At 34.1% G+C, this 25,191-nt stretch overlaps 1 protein-coding gene across 1 annotated transcript; it reads left to right on the forward strand.

Annotated features, from left to right (window-relative positions):
* Positions 1–20,890: 20,890 nt before the first annotated feature.
* Positions 20,891–24,394, forward strand: LOC128984011 (lazarillo protein-like). Its single transcript, XM_054403292.1, has 4 exons — positions 20,891–21,021; positions 21,619–21,710; positions 22,031–22,129; positions 24,072–24,394. Exons 1-4 carry the CDS (start codon positions 20,891–20,893, stop codon positions 24,227–24,229), a joined length of 480 nt encoding a protein of 159 aa, XP_054259267.1. The 3' UTR covers positions 24,230–24,394.
* Positions 24,395–25,191: the final 797 nt, after the last annotated feature.

Raw genomic sequence — 25,191 nt, forward strand, 5'->3', positions numbered from 1 at the left:
TTTAAACTATTGTGCTATAACAAATGAATATTTAATGCGATACTGGAAAAAACGTTCACCTCATAGGTCTAGTAGGTTTGGAGATTCTAGAAATAAACATTGCAAGCTATACATATTGTTAAACCACAACCGCCTAAAACAACCTGAGGTTAAGAATCCAGCAACTGACGTAGAAGCATGTGATATAGTTTTAAACGCGGGTGTTGCCGTGAAGCAGTGTCGGATAACCGATAAGTCGGTCTATGTCACGATGTCGGCCACTCCATCACACGGCGAGAAAACTGGTACAACCCTCATAGTTAATTACTGTTCACTACACTGCACGGCTCACGCACACACAGACACGCTAGTATATACTGTAGCACACTGTTACACGAGTAAACCTGGTGTGCGTGCAACAATGAGCCACAGCGAACCTTGCCACTGTTGAAGATTATTGCGGACATTTTCTATCACGATAAGTAAAAAAAAATATCCCCATTGCAGCAAACCTGCAGTCTAAGCTAATTTCCATTTACCTAAATTGATTTTTCAATTAAACCTATTTAAATAACATTGAGTTTGATAAGTACCTAGGTTTTTGTTACAGGAAGGTTAATAACGTGTATTTTTTAGTAAAATATTAATAGCTTAGTAAAAAGTAAATAAATGTGCCAAATTTTGATTAAAATATATCCATAAACAAGCAAATTAAAGCAGTTTACAATATTCTCCATAAAAATAACTTTGGAATTTTAAATTTACATTTTTTTGAATTTTCTCCGTAACCAATAATTGTAAAAACCCTTTGTTAAACTAAATTATATGTTTTTTAAGCTTTTTAAAATGGTCTAGAGATAAATTAGGAAATTTTCTGTTTTGCGGGTCAAAAGTGAGAAAAACAAATTTTTACCCCATAAACGTAAAACCCCGTTCTCATTGTCCGACCATAATGGTTCGCGAACTCATCAAGTTGATTCCCTTCAGTTTATCACCTTCAAACAAAATGTAATCAAAACTGGACAAAAATTACTCAATTTCACAGACACATAAATAAATATATATGTATAATAAATAACATTTTGAACGGATATATACATATTATCTTACAGCAGTAAAAACCAACCAATTCTATACAAAAGATAAACTCTATTTTACTAACAAGAAAAATAACAAGCCTCTGGGGTGAATATCACTGAAAGTGGACTTAGGTTTAATTCGGTAATAAATATATTCGGATACTAAATTAATAAACTAATCTACTAATAAACAATTCGTTTAATAATACAGTATAGAATAAAGATAAACAGGAGAATAATAGCTGTTTGATCATAAAAATAAGTCGGTTGAAAATGCATTTTGTGATTAGTTTGTGTTAAAACTAAGAACTAAAAGCCTCTCAATACACGTGCGTCAACAGTTTTCCCAGTCACAGGGAACTGTTTGTCGCGGTAACTCCGGTACCTTCGCCGCGTGTGTTGCATCAACCAAACGTGGCAATCACAGCGAACGAGACAACTTTACTCAATGTTAATGAACAATGTTGTAAACCACTAATAGTCGTTGCCAATTCCAAAGTGGTTGGCTGAGGTTCTTAATTAGTCAACTTCATTTGTGGTGTTAACAATGAACCGTCTAAATCTCTGGAAGAACTTCTTTTAATCAATATAATAATTAACAACTTTGTAATACAATTAATTTACTATTAAACTGTATTATTGGCATGTTTGTTTGAAAGCAATCTACTAAAAGATACTAATTAGTAATGTGATTTAGTAGAGGTTATACGTTTTTGAATTTAACAAATGGTGCAGTATTTACACTAGGGGCCACGAGAGTCAGCAGTTGGCGGCAGCCAATAGCAAGACTGGACTTAACACGACGTTGCATCACCACACTAATAAAAATATACTAAACAATATTTTTAAATCAGCTGGTATTATTATATTTGGCAACACCACGAGGTCCTAATTGGCTACTTGGCTATTTGGCTTCAAAGTCACGTGGTAAATAGGCTCCCCCTCAACTGCTGACTCTCGTGGACCGTACTGTAATTTACGTGTTTCAATACATAGCAATACTTAATAGTTAATTTGAATAAAAATTAAAGCGTAGGATAAATACTTGAGACAACACTTGTTTTACAGTTACAAAATCAGTGTGTCAAGTTTATCCAACAAACTTTATAAAAAAAATCAAACATTGTCAGGTGGTTATGAAACAAAATTGCATTAAAACAACTATAAATACACAGTACAACTATATACAGTAAAGTAAAATATAATTACATATCATCATGCAGTAACGGTTGAATTTATTTCAGGCAAATTTACCAAGGTTGTTTTTACAATCGGTAAGAAAGCTTGAAAAATATGGAATTTCTTTTTAATAATGCCTACACAATTTTCATAACCAACTCAAAATTCTTAATTTCAAATAGTAGGCTTATGGGTTGTAACGGTTGTAATGATGGGTACGAAATAAATAACATCATAAATGTAAACAACGAATCATAGCATTTGTGCATCGTTTTGGCGAAACTTAAACGCATTGATGTCGACTGAGTTTTCCACTCTAATCTTAGGATGTATTAAAGGCCATTAAAACAGAAGCAGTATTGATCATAAACATAAACAAATACAGTAACGTCATATGGCCCAAATCTTATACAATGCTGATAGCCGTAAAACCTTTGACTATTAATACAGTCAATGGTAACACCTTGTTTGGAAATCTTTTGACAGTTGTAGGTTGCACTTGAATAATAACAAAAACATGTTTACTCTCTGGGCAGCGACGACATTTTTTTATGTTTAGTATCAATGCCACTAGTTTTCTAATATCCGTGGATATATTTTAAGATTTCTGCTCTACGTTTTAAACATATTACCAGAAAACAATCATTAATTTAACTGCTCCATAAGGATTATTTATCAGGGTGTTTTTTTAGCGCAACCCAAGCTAGATAACTATCAGTGAGGTTTAGTGTTATTGGGAATGTATTGTAAATAAGCCCCACGGTGTTCCACAAGCTCAAATAGAGTACGTACGTTATTCGATTTACAAACACTGAAAATAAACTGAAACCTCACGGTAACATGATCTAATGAGAGGACAATAGTCCGGTCACACTGTTACCGTGTAGGTTCCCAGGTGCGTGATCCAGTCAATATTTTAGGCAACTCTCCGCATCACGTAGAAATGAATAATGAGCTGGTAACAAGCGGCGAGATAAGCCTCGTGTTATCAGTTTATCACAGTTTTACGTGACCGCCTCTGCGCTATTTAACACCACTAGTCATATGTTATCACTCTATCACATAATCACCACATCTCGCCTGATTTACAAGTAGATATGTCACATGATAAAGGTAGATAAATAATGTAAGTTTAACTTTTGTAAATGAATATTTTGACAAATTCTATCATATGTATGATATCCAGGAACTTTGTTGCTTTTATAAATTGCGACAAAGACAAGCATACATACTTCATTTGCAATAGTAGTTTATTGTATTGCAGGTTGTCATTTGTAAGCTCCCCATTGAATACTGTCTTATTTTCAAAATTTTATCGTGCACATAACTTTATCCCAAGGGAAGGTATAATTGATATCATTTTTACAACAAAACTGCAAAAGAAAGAAATTTTATGTTTTATAGAACTTCATAACACGTTATACATATTTATATGGGGCGCCTATAATAGCAGCAGACTTTATATTATTACAGAAGAATACATTCAAGGGCTTTTAAATGGAAAATTAAAACTTACATAATAATAAAACATTTACAAACCTTAAATTGCCTGAGAGACTTGGACTTATTCCAGTTACAGAACTCTTTAAAGAGTTTTTTTATAAATTAGCACGTATTGTAAAATACGTGTATTTTTACTAAGAGTTTACCAAAGGATTAAAAGGGTTTGTGAAAAAACTAATTTGATTCTGGTTGTACAACTCATAGTGCAGAATAGGTTAAAAATAAGCGTTGAGATGATATGATAATGTCACAAACGTGTTGTCAAACTATTATTGTTTTTTCCATTCAACCTAATAAAAAGTAATCTTTAATTTTAATATACGTTTTAACCGAAGGATGTGTACAAGTATTTTAAAAGTAGGCTGTAAATGAAAATAACGATTTACTAAGAAGCTGCTGCGTAGAAATAAAAACTTCTAACTTGCCAAATAATGGCCTTAAGGACCACCCTAAGCCAATCAAGTTCCAAATCGATTACTACCACCCATTAAAGACCGGCCCTGTCGCTCTTACGGTCAACTAACTTTCCCACTAATACTTGGCGACAAACGAGATCGAAGAAACGGCTGTGATAGAATCCCAAGACTTCTCCAATTGGCTACTGGTAATAGATAGCTTTCCACTTCATCATTCAAAACATAGAAACACGAGATGGTCAAATATGATTTGTTGGAGCTTCTTTGTAAGTGTTAAAAGGCTTTAAATAAATCCATACGCATTAATGCCTTCCAAGTTGGTTACCGGTAACCCGTAGTCGTAAAACCTATTTTACAGTTCAATATAGTCATACTTAGTCGGTCATAGTTTTTTAATTTCAAAAGCCTAACACAAAAAAAAATGTATTGTTTGGTAACGCAATTAACATGCATTTTATATGGGAAAATTTAGTTTTTGGTTGATTACTCAAATACTGAAATAAATGGACAGTAAATCTAAATTGCAAATTGGAAAGCATCTTAACAAGACGCTTACGATTATATGCTACTCGTATTTGACTTATGTTGCCATTTGATTGCTTTTTTACAGGACTACCAACATAAAAAAAACTAAAACTTTAGTAAAACATTATAATTTTGAAAATTATTACATGTGATACATCATTGTAAAGCTATGCTTACCAAAATTACGAATTTTCAATCAGAACAATGTTTAGCGAATTCGAAAATACACGGTATTAGGTCAATACGAGAAATTCACAAAAATGGCCGCAATTTTGAAACGAATTGAGATAACTGAGCTATGTTTTAGTCAAAATGTTTCTCTAAGCAAGATCTTTCTAAAATTGTAAATTGAGATACAGTTTGACATAAACACATTTCGAATTTCGAACCCACGACCTTCATTTATGGAACACCCTGTGCTTGGACCATGTTCAAAGTATTTTAAATGGATTCTTCGTATGTGATTTAGAGGGAATAACTTTATGACGCGTTTCTATGTGAAAACGCCCGTAAAAGTATGTGTACGAGTGGCCTGCCTTACCTTGCATATTGGTAGTTTTTCATCATTAATAAAAATGGAATGTCTTTTGTCGATGTTTTCTCCATGAATCCATATTACAATGCACCCAAGAAACGATACTATAAATAATTTTGTAAAGCACAACCTACTCAATTATTAATATTCTACTAGTGTGCCTGTTGCTCGAAATCGAGCAATTGTCAAGTACCATTATTTTACAGGTGTTATTTAAAACTGCAATAATAACAGTCATAGTTTTCGATTTCTATAAGGTTAAATGACTCAAAGCTTATGTAACTAATTGAAATACTCTATTAATAACTGGTTGAAATAATGAACACTTATTGTAAAAATACTAGCCTGTTGTTTTTTGTGTTTTATACAAATGTTTTCCGACTTATAGCTGTTACCAGTAAACATTTCTTGAATGTATTAATTTGATCTGACAATAGGTAGGTTTTCTTTACCACTGTGACAACATGATTTGTATAATCTTCATGATTTTTTTTCATAATAAGTTGCATAGCAGAACTGGTAAAAATTATTCATCTCCCCCAAGTGATTGTGAATCTGGATTTCTTACTGTTAGACCAGGCCTCTCTTCTACTCTTCTCGTACGATAGGTTATCCTCTTAACCACCTCCTCTCAAGCAATTTTCTGTTCTTACAACAAAACTGATTAACTGTTTGGATTGGTCTATAGCCTCCTGGATATTAAATATTAGTATTTACTCCCATGAAGCTGGTGAGTTTCTTTTTACAGCTGTGTTTTGTTTTTAAATTTGTTCAATGTAATTCTTATAGTGAAAACCCGAACTTTGAAAGGGTCTCACGCCCTTAAGGGTAGGAACGTTTAAATTCTAAAACCTTAATGCAAAACTACGAATTGGGCCGAATATTTTGACACCTTAAACGTTGAAATTAGTCCACAAATAAGGGAGGAGTAGTGTTCACAAAAACAGCCCTCACATATTAATATAAGAGATAGTAATGCAAACGTCATTACTCAATCCAAACTTGTCGGTAACGTCACATTGAAGAACCGTTGCAAGACGGTTTATGTAGCGGTGCTAAATCGTCGGAGGCAGCGATTCGGATAAAGGGGGTGGGAACGAAGCGGAGAGAGCGATAAATAAACGTGGAATCATAAGCGATTATCCGCTGCAACAATTGATTAAGGGGGCAATAAATAGAGAGAAGCGAGTTCATGGAGTTGTCAGAAAACAATAAGGCCGATATATAATCTAACGTGCATTGTAATGAGACCGCAACAATAGCCGGCAATAATCGGCGAACCGGAGCGAACGAGCGAGCGAGCGGCGAACTGACCGTACGGTGTCGTGCCAGAAGCGACCGTGCCAGAAGCGACCCGTGCCGCTAGCGACCCACCAATTTTCTACCGTGCCGCTAGCGACCCAAGAATTTGGTGCGGGAGGCGAGTAATGAATTAACGCCGATTCAACTTATATTCTTAACAAAAACTAAACAGAATTTCACTGTAAAACCATTAAAACGATTTGCTGTCACATTAAATACATAACAAAATACTCCCGCCGCAGCAGTCCTGCAGACTAAATTTATTCCCACTTGGGGAAGAAAAAATAGTTTTTTTTTGTAAATTGTACCGTACAATTCATACGAGTATACATTTACCAACACATATCCATAAATAAAATAAGCAAACTATAACAGTTTGTAGACTCCAGCTAGGTGCATTTATTGTAATAGGCCTATTTTTTTTATTCGTTCGTGTATGTGTGTGTAAAAGTTTATGGACATTAGTAAACAACGATAAGTATTTTTTTCCAACTGCAATGTTTTGACAATGGCCGATACAAGCCGAAACATGTAAACAACCTACTATTTGAGCTGTTTGTCGGATTATAAGGTATGTAACCCTATTTATCACATTTAATATAACAGCTCAGGAGCTAGAATGGAAATGAATTATAACCAAATTACTTAAATTACCAATTACATATATTTTTACGAATGGTGTTTTTGCTCTCTAGGGGCATCAAAACGAAAAATGAAATAGGTCCCGGGTCTAGGTCTTTCAATGAGACCTACGGTAATAGCTTATTCCATATATGGAAAAGAGTATTCTAGCACAACTAAATAAAGAAGATTTTGAGGTTTCTAGTCACGGCAGCTTACAACCCCTGATGTTGTTGACCTGCTATCACAAAAAATGACTAAGACGTCTCTACTAACTCAAAAATAATAGGCCAAATATAAGGCAAGAAAAGGGTAGGAATTTATTGTATATACTGTATATATTTATAATGACGAAGCTATCCAGCTGATGATTTAGCTAAAAAATCCCCCAAAAAAATTAAAACGCTTGTACAAATTGTGGCTTTTGTTAGGCCTATAATCCCGGTTATGTCACAATTATTGTAGCTTTTGCACCTGCTATATGTTGTGGTAAACGTACGATTTGTATATTTGTAAATAATTTCTTTTGTTAATATTGAAACCATATAGCTTATTTTTATTAATTATTTTTATATTTTTGAACTGTTATGTGTAGGTCAATAAATCTATTGCATTGTTTTTAATTATCTGTCATAGGCTATATCATCAAACAGTTTATTGCTCTTAATTCATCTTTATACAAATCTTGTTTTTTTTTAACTCCAACTGTTATTGTCACAAAAATAAAAAAAAAACTTTGTAGCCAGACTGTTGATTTTTTATTAAGAAAGTCCCTATTTTTATTGGCTGTGTTTTCTGAACTGAAATGTGTATTTCCTAAAGATCAATTTCAGTATTTCATTTCAGTTTCGAGATTTGGAAATACAATTACTTATCTATTATGCAGTAAATTTGGGGGAAGGGGAGGAATTATTTATAAATATCGGAGGGCCATTTTAAACGCAATGAAAAAAGAAAAAAATAATTAAATGAAAACAAGCTGTTGTAATTATTCGTATGCTTTGCAACGGACAGGACGTTGAAGAAAGAGTCCAAGTATCTATTTCAAATAATAATCCAAACATAATATGTTAACAATTGTTAACACATCAACTTCATTAAATTCTAAGAAGCTACTGTACTATCTCCAAACAGGCTAGTAGTAAAAATCCAAAGTTTGACGATTCGAATGGTTTCTGCTTTTTGAATTTTGTCTGGATTTTATTAGTCCAAGTTGCACTAACTATCCAAATAATAAAACTTTATACCCGGTATTTTGTATACCTTTATTTTTTATTGCAGTTATTATTTATTTTTTTCTTTCAACCAAATTATTACCAATTAACTGTCATGTCATGTTTTATAAATATCTGTTTTTTTTTTCAATTTAGAATATTTATTTACTGATAGAGGAAACTTCTCACGCACGGGCCTATGTGAGAGGGATTTCATAATTAACGACTAGGCCTATGTCAGTATGTTATTACATAACTAAGGCATAATTATTAAATTTGTACTGACAAAGTATTGTAACATAGTATTTTACCTACTGAAATAAACATTATTTTGATTATATTTGACAAACTACCTCCATGTGAAGTTTTATTTAGATCTTTTGAGTGGTTCCCGTGCGATTAAGTAGTATACAAACACACATCCACCATCTCATATTTACATATTTAGATAATAAATTGAAAAATAAAGAAAAGATAAGTTAATTGATTATATTGGCTCTTATAAAATGAAAAAAATTCGAGATAAATTGATTGATTAAGTTACCACACATAACTTGAGTCTATGCTAGCAGCTGGGAACTAGAGATGCTAAAACACCTCTTTAGGCGAATATTGGGCTCTTCCAGGTGGTACATATTACTATAACAAGAATAGGATTTGTTTATAAGCCATTAACACCGATTTGAACAAAACATTGTAAAATCCTTTATCAAACAATGGGTCGCTAGTGGCACTCACGCTACTACCAGGGTCGCTTCTGGCACGATTTTGGCTGGGTCGCTTCTGGCACGGTCGCTTCCGGCACGTAATCGACCCCACGCCACAGCGAACACTTGACCGTAGACGGTAGAGTATCTTGCTGGTTTCAGTCTGTAATGTCATATTGAAAACTGAGTCATGCACATTTTTGAGCAATCGAAATTGCTTGGTTTTAGTTATGAAATTGAGGGGCCTTGTATAAGACATAGCACTTTGCGTGCCAACATTTATGAAGTACAAATTTAAAATTGTCTTTCTTTAGAAGTTGTGTTCTTTTTCAATGAATGGTACAGTTAATGAATGGCAAGTTAATCCAGTGCATAAGTTAATGATGGTTCTGAAACATTTTACAGTTATTCACGTACTGTTAATACACTTTACAAACACTGCGTAGTTATGTACAAGAAAACGTCGGTAAAAAACTACGATAATATCCTTTTTAAAACGTTTTTATTAGCTCGCTTTCTTGTCCGGTACAAATTTTGCAATCAATTTTATTCTAAGTTCCCGAGGAGCTAGAGACTTGAACCTTGAAACATAGCTCTCAAATGGATGACAATGCAATATTATATAATTGAATTTTCATATTTCCCTTGGGCTACGCCCCATGGGCTTGTTTTTATTAGCTCGCTTGTCGCTTTCCTACAAATTTTGATATCAATTTTAAACGATGTTCCCGATGAATGTATTTTAATTTTGATATTTCTCTTGGGCTACGCCCCATGGGCTTCCAAATTTTCCATGTTTTCATTTTGAAAGAATGTAAATATATCAATTAATTTAAGTCAGCTGTAAATACTTAAATTTGACTTTTCGAAGAGCAGAGGTTAAGAGGTACAGGTTATGCTCCCAAGAGATTCTTTATACAAACAAACATTTCAAAATAAAGATAAAAAATCTGATTGCAGATATAAAGGTGTTTGTTAATAATGTTATTTGTTATTTATTTAGTATTCTATAAGGTAAACAATAAATTAAATAGATTGATATATTTATAGTTAGTAGGTAGGCCATACAATCGATCTAATACATAATTATATGAAAAGAAACTCAAATAAACCTTAGATTTCCCACATGCCTCTGTCTTAATCTGATATAGATGCTTGAAATAGATTTAAAATCCTCACACATTAAAAACTAAAAAGTAGAAAATAATTTATAAATATGTGGGGAGTATAGGTAAATACTTGTAAGATTTAAAATGAAACAAACACGTTGTGTGCATGCAATAGATAATTAATAATTACCTTCACCGATTGAACTAATGTATTATTATCAATTGAATGCACACAACGTGTTTGTTTCGTTTTAAATCTTACAAGTATTTACCTATACTCCCCACATATTTATAAATTATTTTCTACTTTTTAGTGCGTTTAAAAACGTTTTGTTTTAAAAAAGTTTTTTATTTATAAATTATTGAATATATCTATTGCTAAGTATTTTTATATTTGTTTGTTTGGAATTCATTTTTTACTATTACAAGTTTTTACAATTTGAAGCATTTTTGCGGACATTTTCAACTGCAATTATAAAAAAAAGTATAGTGATCTGGAAAATGATAACTTTCTTAGGTGATAAAATACCTAAAATAATTTATAAATTGTTTATAATCTTGAGCCGCCATCTTGTGTAGACATGTCCAATGTCCATTGTGTTGCTTAGTATCTATTCATTTTTACCAATAGTAGTCTCCTTTAAGATCTTTTTTTTTTGTTTTGACTAAAATGTAGTTCTCTGTGTAGTTTTGTATTTATGTGATTTAAAGGCTGTATGTGGGTGTGTAGATTATCCGGTTATGTTTAGGTACTTTCCCGCCTGATTACAGGATCTGACGTCTGCATTGCCGCAGTGTTGTGTGGGGCGTCCCCGGTGTGCCGGTGTTGCCTTGCCGGCCACAGTCTCCAGTCCAGCTCCGAGGCTATTGTTTATTGTGTTTCCCATGCGGTGAGTAATTACAAGCCACTTCATCAATGCCCACATGATTTATAAGAATCTGACATCTCACTTCTGCCCACCTCATTGTTGCCGTATCGGCGAACATCCCACTGGCCGTTTCAATATGTAATGGCCGGCGAAACAATTACTCATGTCAGAATGTTTCAATTTACCAGCTGATTACCGCGAGTGGACGAGAATGATTGCTGCTAGGACCAGTCTGCTTGGTACACAGATGGGCGGAATCCTCAACTGTTTAGTGGGGATTGTAGGATATGGTGCTGGTACACTCGAGGTGGTTAGTTAGTATCCCAACCTTTTAATTTTGAGTAGCTTAAACTCCTAAGTGATGATCTATGAAACGGTGAAATACGAAAATAAACCACGGTTGAGCGAGCTTAATTTGGGGAAATAGTTTCTTTCCTCCGCTCAAAGGTTCAAAACAAATTTTCTTGTAAAGATTTTACGTGCAATAATTTTATTAAAAAATTCAGAAACACTCCTTATGTTACTAAGCTCACATTTACAAAGTCAAAACCATCAACGTTAATCAATTAACAACTGTTTAACATGGAATAATGATTCGTATGAAATTGCTATTGGTATGAAATGATTCGATAGTTTGTCAGCTCATATGAGACTATCTGTGTTAATTGTCAATACGAACAACTAACTAGAATAATATTTTGTTTTGATTTGGAAAATCTTACAGCCATTTAAATTATTCATCTTAAGCCTAGCTATTTGTAGCTATTGAACCTGTATAAAATTTTAGAATTCTTACTTTATGCTATTACATTGAACAAAATGTTCACCTTTGGAATATGTGCCGTAAATTTAATTTTTTCATGTACAGTCAATGGTACTGGATTTAATACCACCCCATAGGTCGTTACACCCCCCCCCCCCCACATTATGGGTGTATATGTGATGTAATTGAAGTAAAAATTTGTAATACAACTGTTGTCAACTATTTCATTAGTTTAGAGATAACCCCGTAAAAGCACAAACAGTGTTAATTAAATTTGATACTACGTATTAGATCTAGGTGGCAGTAATTCCCTGGAGTACTCGTATCGCAGCACCAATTATAAAGTTTGAATTGAATATATGCAGACAATGATAAGCTGTTTGGTCGTTATCTGGCAGGCTCAAACTTACAAAACAAAGCCTCCTATAGATCGGCAGGGACCAGACTGTTTAACAGAACAAATAACGAATATCGTCAGAAACGTACAAACAATAATTATTTAATGTTCTATTAACGTGTTAATATATATGGAAATATTGGTTCAATTTAATCCATTTGAAACCATGTTGGACATCGTAGCATTATTGGAAAGTTGAATTTTTAATAAAGTGTTGTAGAAAAGCAGACTATAACGAAATCGGAATTTGCTTATTGGCTATGAAACGTTTTAGATTATACCTCAGTTTAGGCTAGGCACCCGTCAATAAACTGCAGTTTCTGGAATAATATAGTCGGCCAGTGAGTTAAGTTTATAATATATTGGCGGCTGATATGTTTTAGGTTATACCTAAGCAAATTCTGTAATTATACACTCACTTTTTGTCCCATAATCCACATTCTTAGTAGAATAAATTAAAACTCTCTCATGTGACAAATGTTAATAAATTCATGTGGAGTTACTTAACTGTAAAGGGTTGAGTCTTATGCAGGGTGAAAATAGGTGTGTCTGCTAGTTGTTGTTCTAACACTTGGTTATAATAATACGTTATAGTACTATCACACGAATATAACGCAGCCTCCGATTGGTCCTGTTGGTGACCGGTCACGTGACGGTTGTAGGTAACAAAAGCGATCGTCATTGTACATATTTAGCACACCACCTTGTAAATGTGTATGGTCCAAGTGTATTGTAAAATGTTAGGCGTATTTTGCTGTCTTCTGTATTTTTAAGCGAACTTGCTTGTGCGGTGGTCGGTCATTTTTGTTCCAGCTCGTAAGTCTGAGTATGCAACTCGAATATTTTTAATTTTGTATATTTTAATAATTTGAAATCTTTATTGTCACCTTAGCTGGCCGACGTGAAGGCCTGTATTAGTGCAGACGGTATACAGTAGACAGTAGTGAACATGTGTGTTGTGTAGCGGGTTGGTTTTCTCACAGTCTGCTGGCTCGTCCTTCGTCTTCCTTTAATAAACAATACCTCCTGTATGGAAATGGTCGAGTTTGAGTTATGGCGAGGAGACAGTGCAATATATAGCCGTGTTATGGTGATCTTGCGATATACCGACACACGCACACACACTTGCAACGCACTATACACGCACACACACACATACGAGCGTCGTATGGCGCACAAAAACTGCTTGTTATTGGTCAAAGCGGCCGCCACTGTTCCCTATTTATTCGGAGTCACATAATTGGCAGCTTGGAGCCTGACCACCAACAAATTGACAACAATACTCATTATTATACAACTCATTACATCTCAGGTTTCTCGGTTCGGTTCTCCGGGTTTTTACAAGATGTCTCACAGACGGACTTTTTGCGTGAAAGTTAAAAATAGGTTCGAAAGAATTTGGAAAGATAGAGCTGTAAGAATCCATGAAAAAAAATATTTAAAGAATTAGGAACTAAGGTTGTTTAGAACGTTTGGAATTTTCTATTACAACATTTTAATACATCAATCGAGATTTTAATGACTTAAAAAACGAACAAAAGTGGGTACATAAACTGACTCTGATTCGTTCTTGATTCATATTCTTACGTTGTATAATTCATATCTCAAGGGACGGGTGGCGTCGTCCTGCAATCCAGCTACTAGGAGGTCACGAATTATGGATATTTATAGGCATGCACTGTGGATGCGATACTCCCTGGTGTGGATTAACGTCCGCACGAGTGAGTACTACGGCTATCCGCAGTACTATCCTGATAATTAGACCAATTCGTATACACCAAGGCAAAAATGTGGTTCGGATTCCACTATAAACTGTAGGTCCCTTAATTGCCATTAGCTGTATGGGCATTAGCTGTATTAATTAACAGCTGTGTCTGTGGAATAAGTCGGCCTTAGTCACTAACAAGACTACAAGATCGTGCCACTCATCTCCATTCATACTTGGCTTAAAATACCTACTTTGTATGGTCGCCATTTAATAAGAAAGTATTAGAGTATTAATTATTCTGTTATAATTATCATACACAAATTTTATATGAAACTTTTATTTATATAAATAACAGTTTATTTATTAATATTAAAATTACTTTGGTCTTTGGTCAGTAGAAAAAGGGATGGTAACAGATTTATATACACTCAAACCACCTCAAACTATACGCATTTTGTTTAGTATTTATCTATTTAATAAAAAAAGACGGTCTACTGGACAAACGACCAAGTATCTTGTCGGTCAACTGATGGCCCCCCTTATAAACCAGACCAACAAACCAATCAGATTTTCAATAAAAGCCTTTATAAATACTAGGCCTGTAAATTATTCTTACAGTAGTGCTGAGTTTAGATGTGTTATATCTTTTTATTTTCAAGAAAACATAGTTTGTATATACTTTACATTAGCTACAGGCTTGTTGTACAGTATTGAAAGATGCGATCAATTACAGATGGTTACAAAATAATATTGTATATAAAATAATATTAATATTGTATGGTAGTTAGTTGATATCCCTAACAATATCTAATCAATATTTGTAATTATTTTTGTATTCTTAACATACTCATGTACATCCTAAGATTCTGAAAAAAAAAAAAACACTTGACGTGTAAGCTACCCCCTACCCTTTGACCTCACATATCCCAGTGGCTGGACGTGACCTGAGGGGTGAGTGGGGGGGGGGGGGTGGGGGGGGGGGGCTAAGCCTAAGTTTTACCTCGTGTAAGAGGGTGGCTAGGGGACCTCAGGGAAATCCACTCTTTAACGTAAAATCGCCCTTCATATCACCCGACCCCTCGAATTATCTTTATTAGTTTACCGACCCCCTGAAAGCGATTGCTTTGGCTTCTTGCTTTACTCCACTCTGACATGCAAGTTGTGTTTTCAATGATTGATATCTCTATTGGTTTCCATTTTTTATTGTATCGCACTAAATCACATCTGATGACATTTTGGTTGACTGAAGAAAATACGTATTTTCAGGCTAGCTATTATTATTTATAAACACAGAAAAGAGAATACAAAGAAGATACCTGTTGAGAAACAAGTGTCTGGCTTCAAGGTCTTACTTAAAGTGTTTTAAAAATGCACCTATTTTACTGGGTGCTTCACCAATTGTGACACAAGTAAGGCTCCACTTATGCATATCTGAAACGGTATCTGTTTTATTGTTTACCCTGAAAGTAATGCGAAGAACATGACTTCTCCAATTCGTAATACAAGGTTGTCTGATGTCAAACCAGGCTAATATTAAACCAACCCAGGTTTGGAAGGGCAATTTAGAGTTATTGTAATTAAAAACGTGCTATTTCAATTTTATTACGAAACTATGCTGCTAGTGCATTCAAAATAATAATAACATTTAAGGTACTTCGTGTTTAGTTAGCTGCACACCTAGTGCTCCAAGCATATGACAACTATGGTTGATAATACAATGTGATCTTTTGATGACGGTAAACACAGATGACGTGCTTTTCTAGGATTCGTGTTTGTAAGGTTTCAAAAGCAGGATGTTTGAACAAAAAACTTATATACGAGCACGATCTATTCAAGAGTTTGTTGGCATTGTTTTAACGCAGTACCAATATAAAAATTAAATTTTTACAGATTGAGAACAAGACGAATATAAAGAATGTCAATACTTGTGCCTTCCAGGGAAGAATGTCATTACCGTGACCCTACCCTAATTGAGATGCCACTTGAAATTTGTGAAAGGGTGCTGCCAGTTTGCATATAAATGGAAACTGGGTAATTGGCCATTAGGCCAAATGTAATTCTACATTAATTGTTTATTAATGTCTACCGTGAGGGGAGGCGCGCCATTAATGCGAGAAAACTTTCCCTCATCAGGCATATATGAACCAACCAACACAATGAAAACTTAAATGTTTAACACTCAAGTTGCATATACCTTCGCAATTCGGGTTTTACCATTATTATAGTTGTGTGCCAATTGAGAAGTTTAATATTTGTTACAAATATTATTTCCTTCAATAGGAACTTGTAAGGATTTACTTTGTCGAAAGGCACACTATGAAAGTATAGATATATAACATTGTGGTTAATTTAATGTTGTGCGATCCACCCCAACTCAATGTAAGCTATGAGTCTTTCACACCAAGCTTTATGAACCTACGCAATCACGCTAAGTCATATCTAATATAACATTTATGGCGACATAAACCAACGCCAATCTGATGTTCCATATAAGTGAGCAAATATAAAAGCTATAATAAGAGTAATATAGGTTTTATCGTGTTTGGTAGACGAGTATAAAATTTTACATTTTTGTTATTGCTGGTTTAAAATATTGTGTACGAATACGTGCGTTGGTCGTGGTGGGGAAAAACAAAATTAGGAGAATAAATATTTAAAGTAAAAAAATGTATAGTTACGAGTCTTACGACAAGACTTTGTACACTGATGATAACAAAAAATACCTAAAGCGTTACAAATCGCTCTGTGTTAATTTGTTAGTTTATGAATATACGAAGAAGAATAGTTGTTTCCTAAAAGGGTATTCTAGTGCTAAGGGTGGACGTTTTCGATGAAAGGGTGAAGGGCCAATGTAATTCCGGTCAGGGCGACAGCCAGCGGTGGCAAATGGCTTTCTGGTGTTAGCCTTTTAGCGGGCGACTCGTCCACGAGAGCTATGAATACACTTGACCATCACGACCCGCCGTTGCTGCATCTGTATCACTGTACTAAACTGTGTAATGGTGATCATAACTGTTATGTTGGAGGTATTACTATAAGAGCAATGCGCAGTAAGACAAAACTGTTACAATACATTCGACGTATTTAGGAATCAGATTATGTGTTGCCAAGCAGTTACCTCGTGTAAAAATACAAATTATTTACTTATCTAGAATGGCATTGTATGTTATAGTACCGCTTTTAGTTGGTTAGATTAGTATATTTTGGGATGGTACAATATCAAGAAATTGTTTCTTCGATGTCAACATGTAGCCACTAGCGAAATTAGAGTAGTAAATTAGAGTACTCGTAATTAATTTATACATCTTACGTCTCTGTGCTAGAAATATACATTACTATCAACCCCCTTCCTACATTATTAGCGCACAACCTACATAGACTTTGTTGATAACAAGGCAGCAAACGAATAGCATAAACTTTAAATTTCGAATCCAAAAAAGGGTTTGGATGGTGCTTAAACTTTTTATGTCACTCTAAAATCAATTCTGTTCTGCTGGAAATGGCTTAGTTATGTACACTATTTGGACGTTAAAATTAAGATTAAAAAACATTTCCATTCATTTTAGCTGACAGCGTTGTTTGTATCTCAAAAATTAGCCTCTAAAAATTGCTATTTGAAAATGTATTCAACACCAATATCAAGCAATCGATTGAGCTAAAAAGACGAATACAGTAGTTTATTCTATTACATTACTGTACACGTATTGGCAATCAAGGTATTCAGAGTGCTAAACGCGGTACGTTGACTGCATTAACCTATTAATGTGAAATGCTGGTTAGTAGATACACCATTATGCCGTTTGGTAATCATTCTTATTTCATGGTCTTTAAAATATAACAAAAAGTTTGGCGTGTTTCTTTTAGCATTTCATCTAAGTACTGATTGAGTATGATGCTATTTTTAGGCTTTGGTCCTAATACAAATTTTCTTTTTTTTATAAACCTGTTTTGATAAACAACCAATAAAGAAATCAGAAATTTTCTTTATGCATATGTGCTGCAACGATTCATATAACTCGCTGTACATTACGATACAAACTATTATTTTACTTATATTTTTATCTACGAGTGTTTACGAATGCCATTTGAATACGTGAGAAAAATCAATCCTAGCGAGACTAGATTCCTTAAAAACATTACACCCTAGTGATAGCACTTACTGGCGATGGTATTTGAAGAGAACTGCCAGCTGCAAGGAAGTAAAGGTTTCGTTCTTGACGCAGGTAGTTTGTCACCTAACCAGTTAACTTGGAGTGGGCTGCTGTGAACTAAATGTTGGACAACTAAAAGCCATTTCAGGGTTATGGCCCATATAACTCGCGACAAAGCGATACATACAAAGACTTCCCAGACTTGCCATTACTTCTGATCTACGACTTTCTTCATAAGAACCTGCAGCTTTACACATTCAATATCATTAAATAAAGATATACTCTCATACATTACATGACAAAAGATATACTTTGTGTTGAGTTGAGTTGAAATAGTAATATTATATTTTTCATCTTATAGTAGTTCAACAAGTCTAGAAACATTATTTAAGAAATATTATATTTTCATTATTATTAACTGAAGAAACTTAATGTTAACTTATTTGTTGTAATACAGCAAAGGCACATTGCTCTCGCATTACACATTATATTTGCCCTATAGTTATTTTAAAGCATAGAAATCATCTTTCAAACACTAAAAACACCGTTTAGGTTAGGTTAAATCCAAGCGTTGAACGAAATGAGAAACAACTGCACCAGATGATCGTAGTCAAACCTATTTCCAAGCGTACACGGATTACGTGCATAATAAAAGCACGCTGTTTTGTGTTGTTTGGTTGGAATACTGGTGTGCGACAAAGTAAAAAGTGTGCAGCAAAGTAAGTAAATGCAGCAATTAGCAGCTTTCTGTACCATAATCAGTGCAAGGAAGCCCACTTTGTCGGGTGACTGAAGGAAAATAAATTTTGAATTTTCAGTTGCCTTCTGGTTAATTTTACTCCAAAACCCGTTAAATTTAATTTATCACGAAAAAAAAACTAACGATGATAAAATGTCAAATATAACAAATAAATTAAAACATATTTTGTATCTATGGCCAGTTCAGCACCAGTAGAATATGTAGTTAGCTCGTTGTAGTTAGTTTGTTCATTTTAGTATGAACGGTTTGGTTGAAAAATATATAAACAAAGATACTTCAAAATAGAACATGGCTTATTTTTATATATTTATATTTCAGTTTGTTTTACCGAGCATTATAATAGTACACAACAAATATTAACTTACTCTGGACTTAGTCACAGTTTGTAACTTTCTCGTTACTTCGAATCCAGCCACATCTAGAGGAGGTTGGACGTTTGCAGGGCTGGTATTTGTGGCAAAAGCCTACTTTTTACTTATTTCATTTATGTGTAATAACAAATTTCAATAACTTGTATGTTACTATGAAATGAATACAGATTCACTTCTCAATAACATCCAAGTATTGAACGGCATTAAATATAAATGTAGCTATACGGTCCAGTAAAAAGTATTACAAGGTCTTCGTAGTTGTTTAAATAATGTAGGAGGTTTCCTACAATTTATACATCATGAAAGAATTCCCCGTACATTCAACTTTCTCTAATTATTTGAGGAGATTACTCGCTAGGCCAAGGTGTCAGTGGTTTGCTGAATGAGACCAAGTGGAAGTCTCAGTTCATTATACCTCCGGTCCTCTCCTCAACTTGCGCTGTATTCAATTCTGCTCTTATACCATGTGAGTCTTTGTTTCATATTCTATTCATTTTATCTTATTTTATTACTGTAAGTGTACATGGAATGTTAACAAAATGTAGATGTATTCAGTGGTCTAAAATTTTATTTTTTTATTAGAAATGCACAAACACAAACAAATGAAAATATAAGTTATGCCGTGACTATTCAGTTATTGTGTTTGTTCTGTGCCAGGTCGAGCTGTGTGGTCGTGGTGATGGTAACTGTACTACAATGGTGTTTGTGGCTACAAGGAGAGGCTCATGTAATAACTCCAGGGAAGTGTCCTCAGATGCAGGTCAAGCAAAACTTCGACATACACAAGGTAAGCTTAGATTACATGCTAAACTGTACAGCACCGGTTCTAATTTAAATGTGGCAATTAAGTTATACACACTTCATTCTTTATTGTAAGGGTTACAGATAAGTTTTGATATATTAACAATTACTTCTGTTTAAATTTTCCAATCTCATCAAATCAAATCAAATTATCCTTTAGTCGTTTTGTACATAAATACATGAATAGTTATAAATACATAACTTATTTTTGTTGTAAATCTATTAGTTAAATTTGCGAAATCGGAGGAGATAAAGGCGATTGATCCTTTATGGAAATGTATCGTCTAAAATATATTGAAATTTATTTTTTTTTAAACAAGCAATTTGTTTTTTTATACAAGTAGGATAACAAAAGTTATTAAGTATGGATTTCACTTAACAATTTATGGAAAGATATTTTAGATAAAAACGAAACGCAATGTTTATGCTTTAGCGCAAGACGAAGCTAAAGTTGTTATGTTGCATTACTACTGAACCTTTAACAAAATAAATAAAATATTTCATTTAAAAGCTAACAACATATTATATTAAACATGACATATAAATCTATTCTAACTAAATTCAATTTAAAGTTGTATAGAATACATTTCAATTGTGTTAAATTAACCAATTAAGTTTAACGTATTTTTTAACCCGGATACAAAATGCAATGCAATTTTAGAATAAGAGTTTTTTCAGTTTTGGTATAATACTTTGAATTCAAAACTCAAGTGTTATGTTTGTGGTACAGTATATGGGCACGTGGTACGGGTACGCCAGTTTCGGTACCGAGTCTACCCAAGGCAAGGGCAAGTGTGTGACTGCTAGATACTCCTACAACACTTCACTACAACACGTGGACGTATACAACTGGCAGATACCCAGGTGAGGCTCCCTACATTGTACATAGTATATACAGTATATGGGCACGTGGTACGGGTACGCCAGTTTCGGTACCGAGTCTATCCAAGGCAAGGGCAAGTGTGTGACTGCTAGATACTCCTACAACACTTCACTACAACACGTGGACGTATACAACTGGCAGATACCCAGGTGAGGTAACTGTGCAGAGCACCTGTAATAATTTTAGTTAGTGAAAATATACAGCGTGACCTGTTGTAGCATGACCTTATTAAAAACTTCAACTTAACTCAGAATGTTAGCCTAAATAGATTACTGTTAAGTTCTGGTTTTTAACAATTATATACAAAAATCACTTCCATTAATATACGTTGTTAAAAAAAATAAAAACTATAATTTTATGAAAATAATGATCTCTGAATTTATAGAAAATCTTGGAAGAATGAGAGGATCTTGAATAAGAGATCCCTTTTGTGTATTTACTTGCTAAGCTAATTCCACATAAAGTTCGTAAAAGAATGAAAAAAAAACCTATGGGGGAAAACCGTAGGCTTCTCTTCTTAAATAGATATAGTATATTGTCGTAATTGAATTCCATAATTTTTTTAAATAAATAATTGAAATATACGATGTAACGCAATACGATTTAGAGAATGAAAGACATTGATAGGTTTAAAAGAACATTTATTATGATTAGTGAAGGGAGGGACTCAGTTGTGGTGGTAACTATCTATTACACTACTATTTATTATTTAGTACATTCTAACCTGTGACAGTTGTAAATCTCAGTCCAGGGTACAGAAGCAGCATCAACGGCTCAGCAGTGCCGATGAATCCAGACCTTCGTCAGGGTCATCTGAAGGTCACATTTGTTATATCAGGTAAACACTCCAATTGTACAGGTTTTTAGGCGTAATTTTGAATAATAATTATTTGATTGTTTAAAGTTTGTTGCTAACATTATTCATTTTTTATTCTTAGCTTTTTTCAAACGAGTGAATATTTTGATAAAGAGGTCAAGTATATGTGAAAAGGTTAGTAAGGATATTAGAAGTAAAGTATTAGACAACTATAAGATATTTTAATTTGTGTTCTTCAAAATAATCAATATTATGAGCCAAAGAACTTAAAAAACAATACTTCCAAATACATTTATTTTACAAAGTATTACATATGCCCGCATTTATTATTGTTTTTGTAGATAATGCAACGAAGACATTCCCTTTACACATCCTAGACACGGACTATGACAGATGGGCCGTCGTATACTTCTGTAGAGACCTGCTACATCACCACGAGAGTGAGTATGATATTATGTAACTCCATAATAATATATTCAATTAAAAACACAATACAATTAATGGTATTTTAAAGTACATATTTTCATGAAACGTTTGCATTATATGTGTTGTAAGGTTGCAGATGTGTACTACGGTTCTGGTTTAATTATCTATTAATATTGAGTAATTAATATTTTTGGTTTGATTATTTGTCAACTAATTTCATCAACACGATAAATACCTTTGTAAGAAGTGTCCTATTAAGACATTTCTCAATCAGGGTGTAATAATCTCCGGGAAGTAAGACAAGTATATGCCCGTGTTTACAACCAAAGCTACGCCATAATAATAAAAACAGAATATTCTGTTATTTATTAAATTTATATAAAAATAACAAACAAAAAATGCATGTACAATAAACAACCTCGTTTGCTACTACAAGATACAGATGAGATACCAGACATTGGTGTTTCCTTTCGTTTCATATTGAAATACTATCTCGAAACAAAGAAATTGGCCAAAAAAGAAGATCTACATGAATTTGAGCAAGCCCCTTTAGGATAAAATGGGAGAGAATGTAATGAATTTAGAGCCTTCGATATTCCGGCAAACAATATGCGTAGAAAAATAATATAACAAATAGAACATGTTATTTTTAAACTGAAGGAAATGTTAAGGGTGGGGCAGGGAAATATCCCTACTTTTAAGATGGTACTGTGAGTAGTGGGAGTGTGCTGGAGGAATGGGGTTAGGCTCAAATGAAGCTTTTGTTTTGGGAATTTCTAAAAATATCACTATCAGTAGTAGATATGGCTTGTTCGAGTGACCAATGTGCTTTTGCACTCGAGATGTATTTTTTCAAAAATCTGTCTATTGTTGCTGTGCAGCTACCATTGGCTGTCGGGTTATCGGGTGGCCTGTCGCAAAGCTGTTACAATTTGGTGTGGGTGAATTACTTTCGTGAATGTGGTGGTGTATTGCGAAGGATATTTGGAGCTCAAAGAACGGTCCGGAGTCCTGAAAACATGGACCTTGTCAGAAGATCGATTTTGCAGTCTCCTCAAAGTTCTCCTTGTAAGCATGCATCCGCGCTGGCGTTGTCTAATCGTACTGTGCCTCGTATTCTCCATGAGGACCTACACCTCCATCTATACAGGAGGGTAGCTGCTCATAAAAGCACACAAAGGGACTGGCAACAACGAATGCAGGCATGTGAAATCTTAATTGCGGGACTACCTCATGCTGCTCGGGTTTTGTTTAGTGACGAGGCACACTTCCATATTCCTGGAGCGGGTAAATAAGCAGAATGTGTTCTATTGGAGTGATGCTAAGCCTAGGGTAGTTCAAGGGAAGACCCTAGATGCCTTGAAGGATGCAATTCACCTTGAATGTTGCCTCTTTCCACAACACATGCTTCACAAAGTTATTATAAACTCCAGAACAAGAATACAGTAATGCATTTAAGATTAGGGACACCACTTGCAGGATATGCTGTTTAAAACCAAGTAAAGTTATATTAAAATAAACTCCCAGATGTAACCTTTTAATCTCAATAAAAAGATTGGCTCTAACATTTTTGGTTGTCTTTTAATTTACCTTTAAAATTAGGGATACTTCCCTGCCCCACCCTGTACAATCTTCTTGCTTAAACTCTTAAGTTACAAATCGAATAAAACTTTCCTCATAGGAAATTTCCAGTCTAATCTATATGGGTGACCATCAACACCTAAGACATAGCACTTATTGTTTTCTTTATTATAAATATGGTTCACTCCACCCAAAACCAACTGATTGAATCATTAATATTATCATCTGTCTTTCAAGTAGAGATATAGATTGACTGGATCATACGTAATCTAAGTAATGTACATACAACACTCAATTATATCCATCAAAGTGCATTTGGGACTTTGGGACTGGTAACATGTATAACTATTACACAATATTGTATTTATTCCTCAGCGTCAGGGTGGATCCTCACCAGAGACCAGAACCTGGACAAGATGAAGGACAGGAAGGTGATCCTCAGGAAGGTTGAAAAGGTTTTAAAAAATGCGAGGCTGGAGACTTCTAAATACACCAAAACTGTTCAACAGAACTGCGCAGCCTCCACGCAGTGAGTCCAGTGTCAGTGAACCTACTTGATGTACACTAACTTAACTGTGACTGAATCGTGTAATACAGTGATGTGTATTCTAGTACAGTTACTGTATTTGTAACCAATCAAAGTTCCTTTGTTAATTTAGCCAAAATAATAATTTGATCATAAAAATATTAAATCGTTAACACGCTCTTGTGTCATGAACCTTTTTTTATTCCTGGGCTAAATTTGTGATAGTTTGTACACATTTGAAAACCTCTACACGTTTGTGTATATGTTTTTCAATATGTCCTTTTCAACATGTCTTCAGATAAAATACAATATAAATCAGTCAAACTATAGTGGAATAACCAGTTTTTTAGCAACGAATTTACACTACGAATGGATCGAGAAAAAGTCATACAGCTGTTTTCTGCCGTGTGACGTTTGACCTTGGAGTTTATGGAATGTTTACACATGACTACTCTTGGCAGTTTTTAGGAAATAAGTTTTGGCCCTGAGTTATTAGTAAAAAGTGTTCAGTTGATCAGGTATGTCACATAGTTAATCTGCAATAGTTAACTATGTTTAAAATTAATATTTATTTTTCTAGAAATTAATAGCTGTTGTTTTGATATGAGTATCAAATTTAAAATAATTTGACCTAAACAGACATACTCTCTAAGACATACAAAATGTTGGTAGCTAAATGTTAACTATTTTAAAATTTATTTATAATACCAATCATTCTATTCACAATAGAAACCAGATCTGTGGCGTTGAATAGAGTGCTGTCCTGGCTGTCAGGTTTGTGGTTGTAAGGGTTTAGCGGATTGTGATTTGTTTATTGTAGTAGTTGGCGGGAACTGAGCAAACAAAAACAGCTGTTAGTAGCTGACATGTGTTTGGGCGTTCGTCTGGTTTCAATAAACACGACCAACCAATTAGGAATCGAGAACTGTTTCCCAATTTCCTGTGGGAAAACAGGGTTTTTCTAAATTA

This window comes from Macrosteles quadrilineatus, unplaced genomic scaffold (assembly GCF_028750875.1).
Source record: "Macrosteles quadrilineatus isolate MER2022 unplaced genomic scaffold, UCM_ALF_1.0 Scaffold_2__2_contigs__length_208266976, whole genome shotgun sequence".
NCBI classification, from domain to species: Eukaryota; Metazoa; Arthropoda; class Insecta; order Hemiptera; family Cicadellidae; genus Macrosteles; species Macrosteles quadrilineatus.

What these genes read in the sequence shown, in the direction of transcription:
- LOC128984011 (XM_054403292.1), top strand. Translation starts at nt 20,891, where the DNA reads ATGGGCACGTGGTACGGGTACGCCAGTTTCGGTACCGAGTCTATCCAA. An exon ending in GGTCACATTTGTTATATCAG is followed by an intron (nt 21,711 to 22,030) that starts GTAAACACTCCA and finishes TTGTTTTTGTAG; the next exon opens with ATAATGCAACGAAGACATTC. An exon ending in CCTGCTACATCACCACGAGA is followed by an intron (nt 22,130 to 24,071) that starts GTGAGTATGATA and finishes TTTATTCCTCAG; the next exon opens with CGTCAGGGTGGATCCTCACC.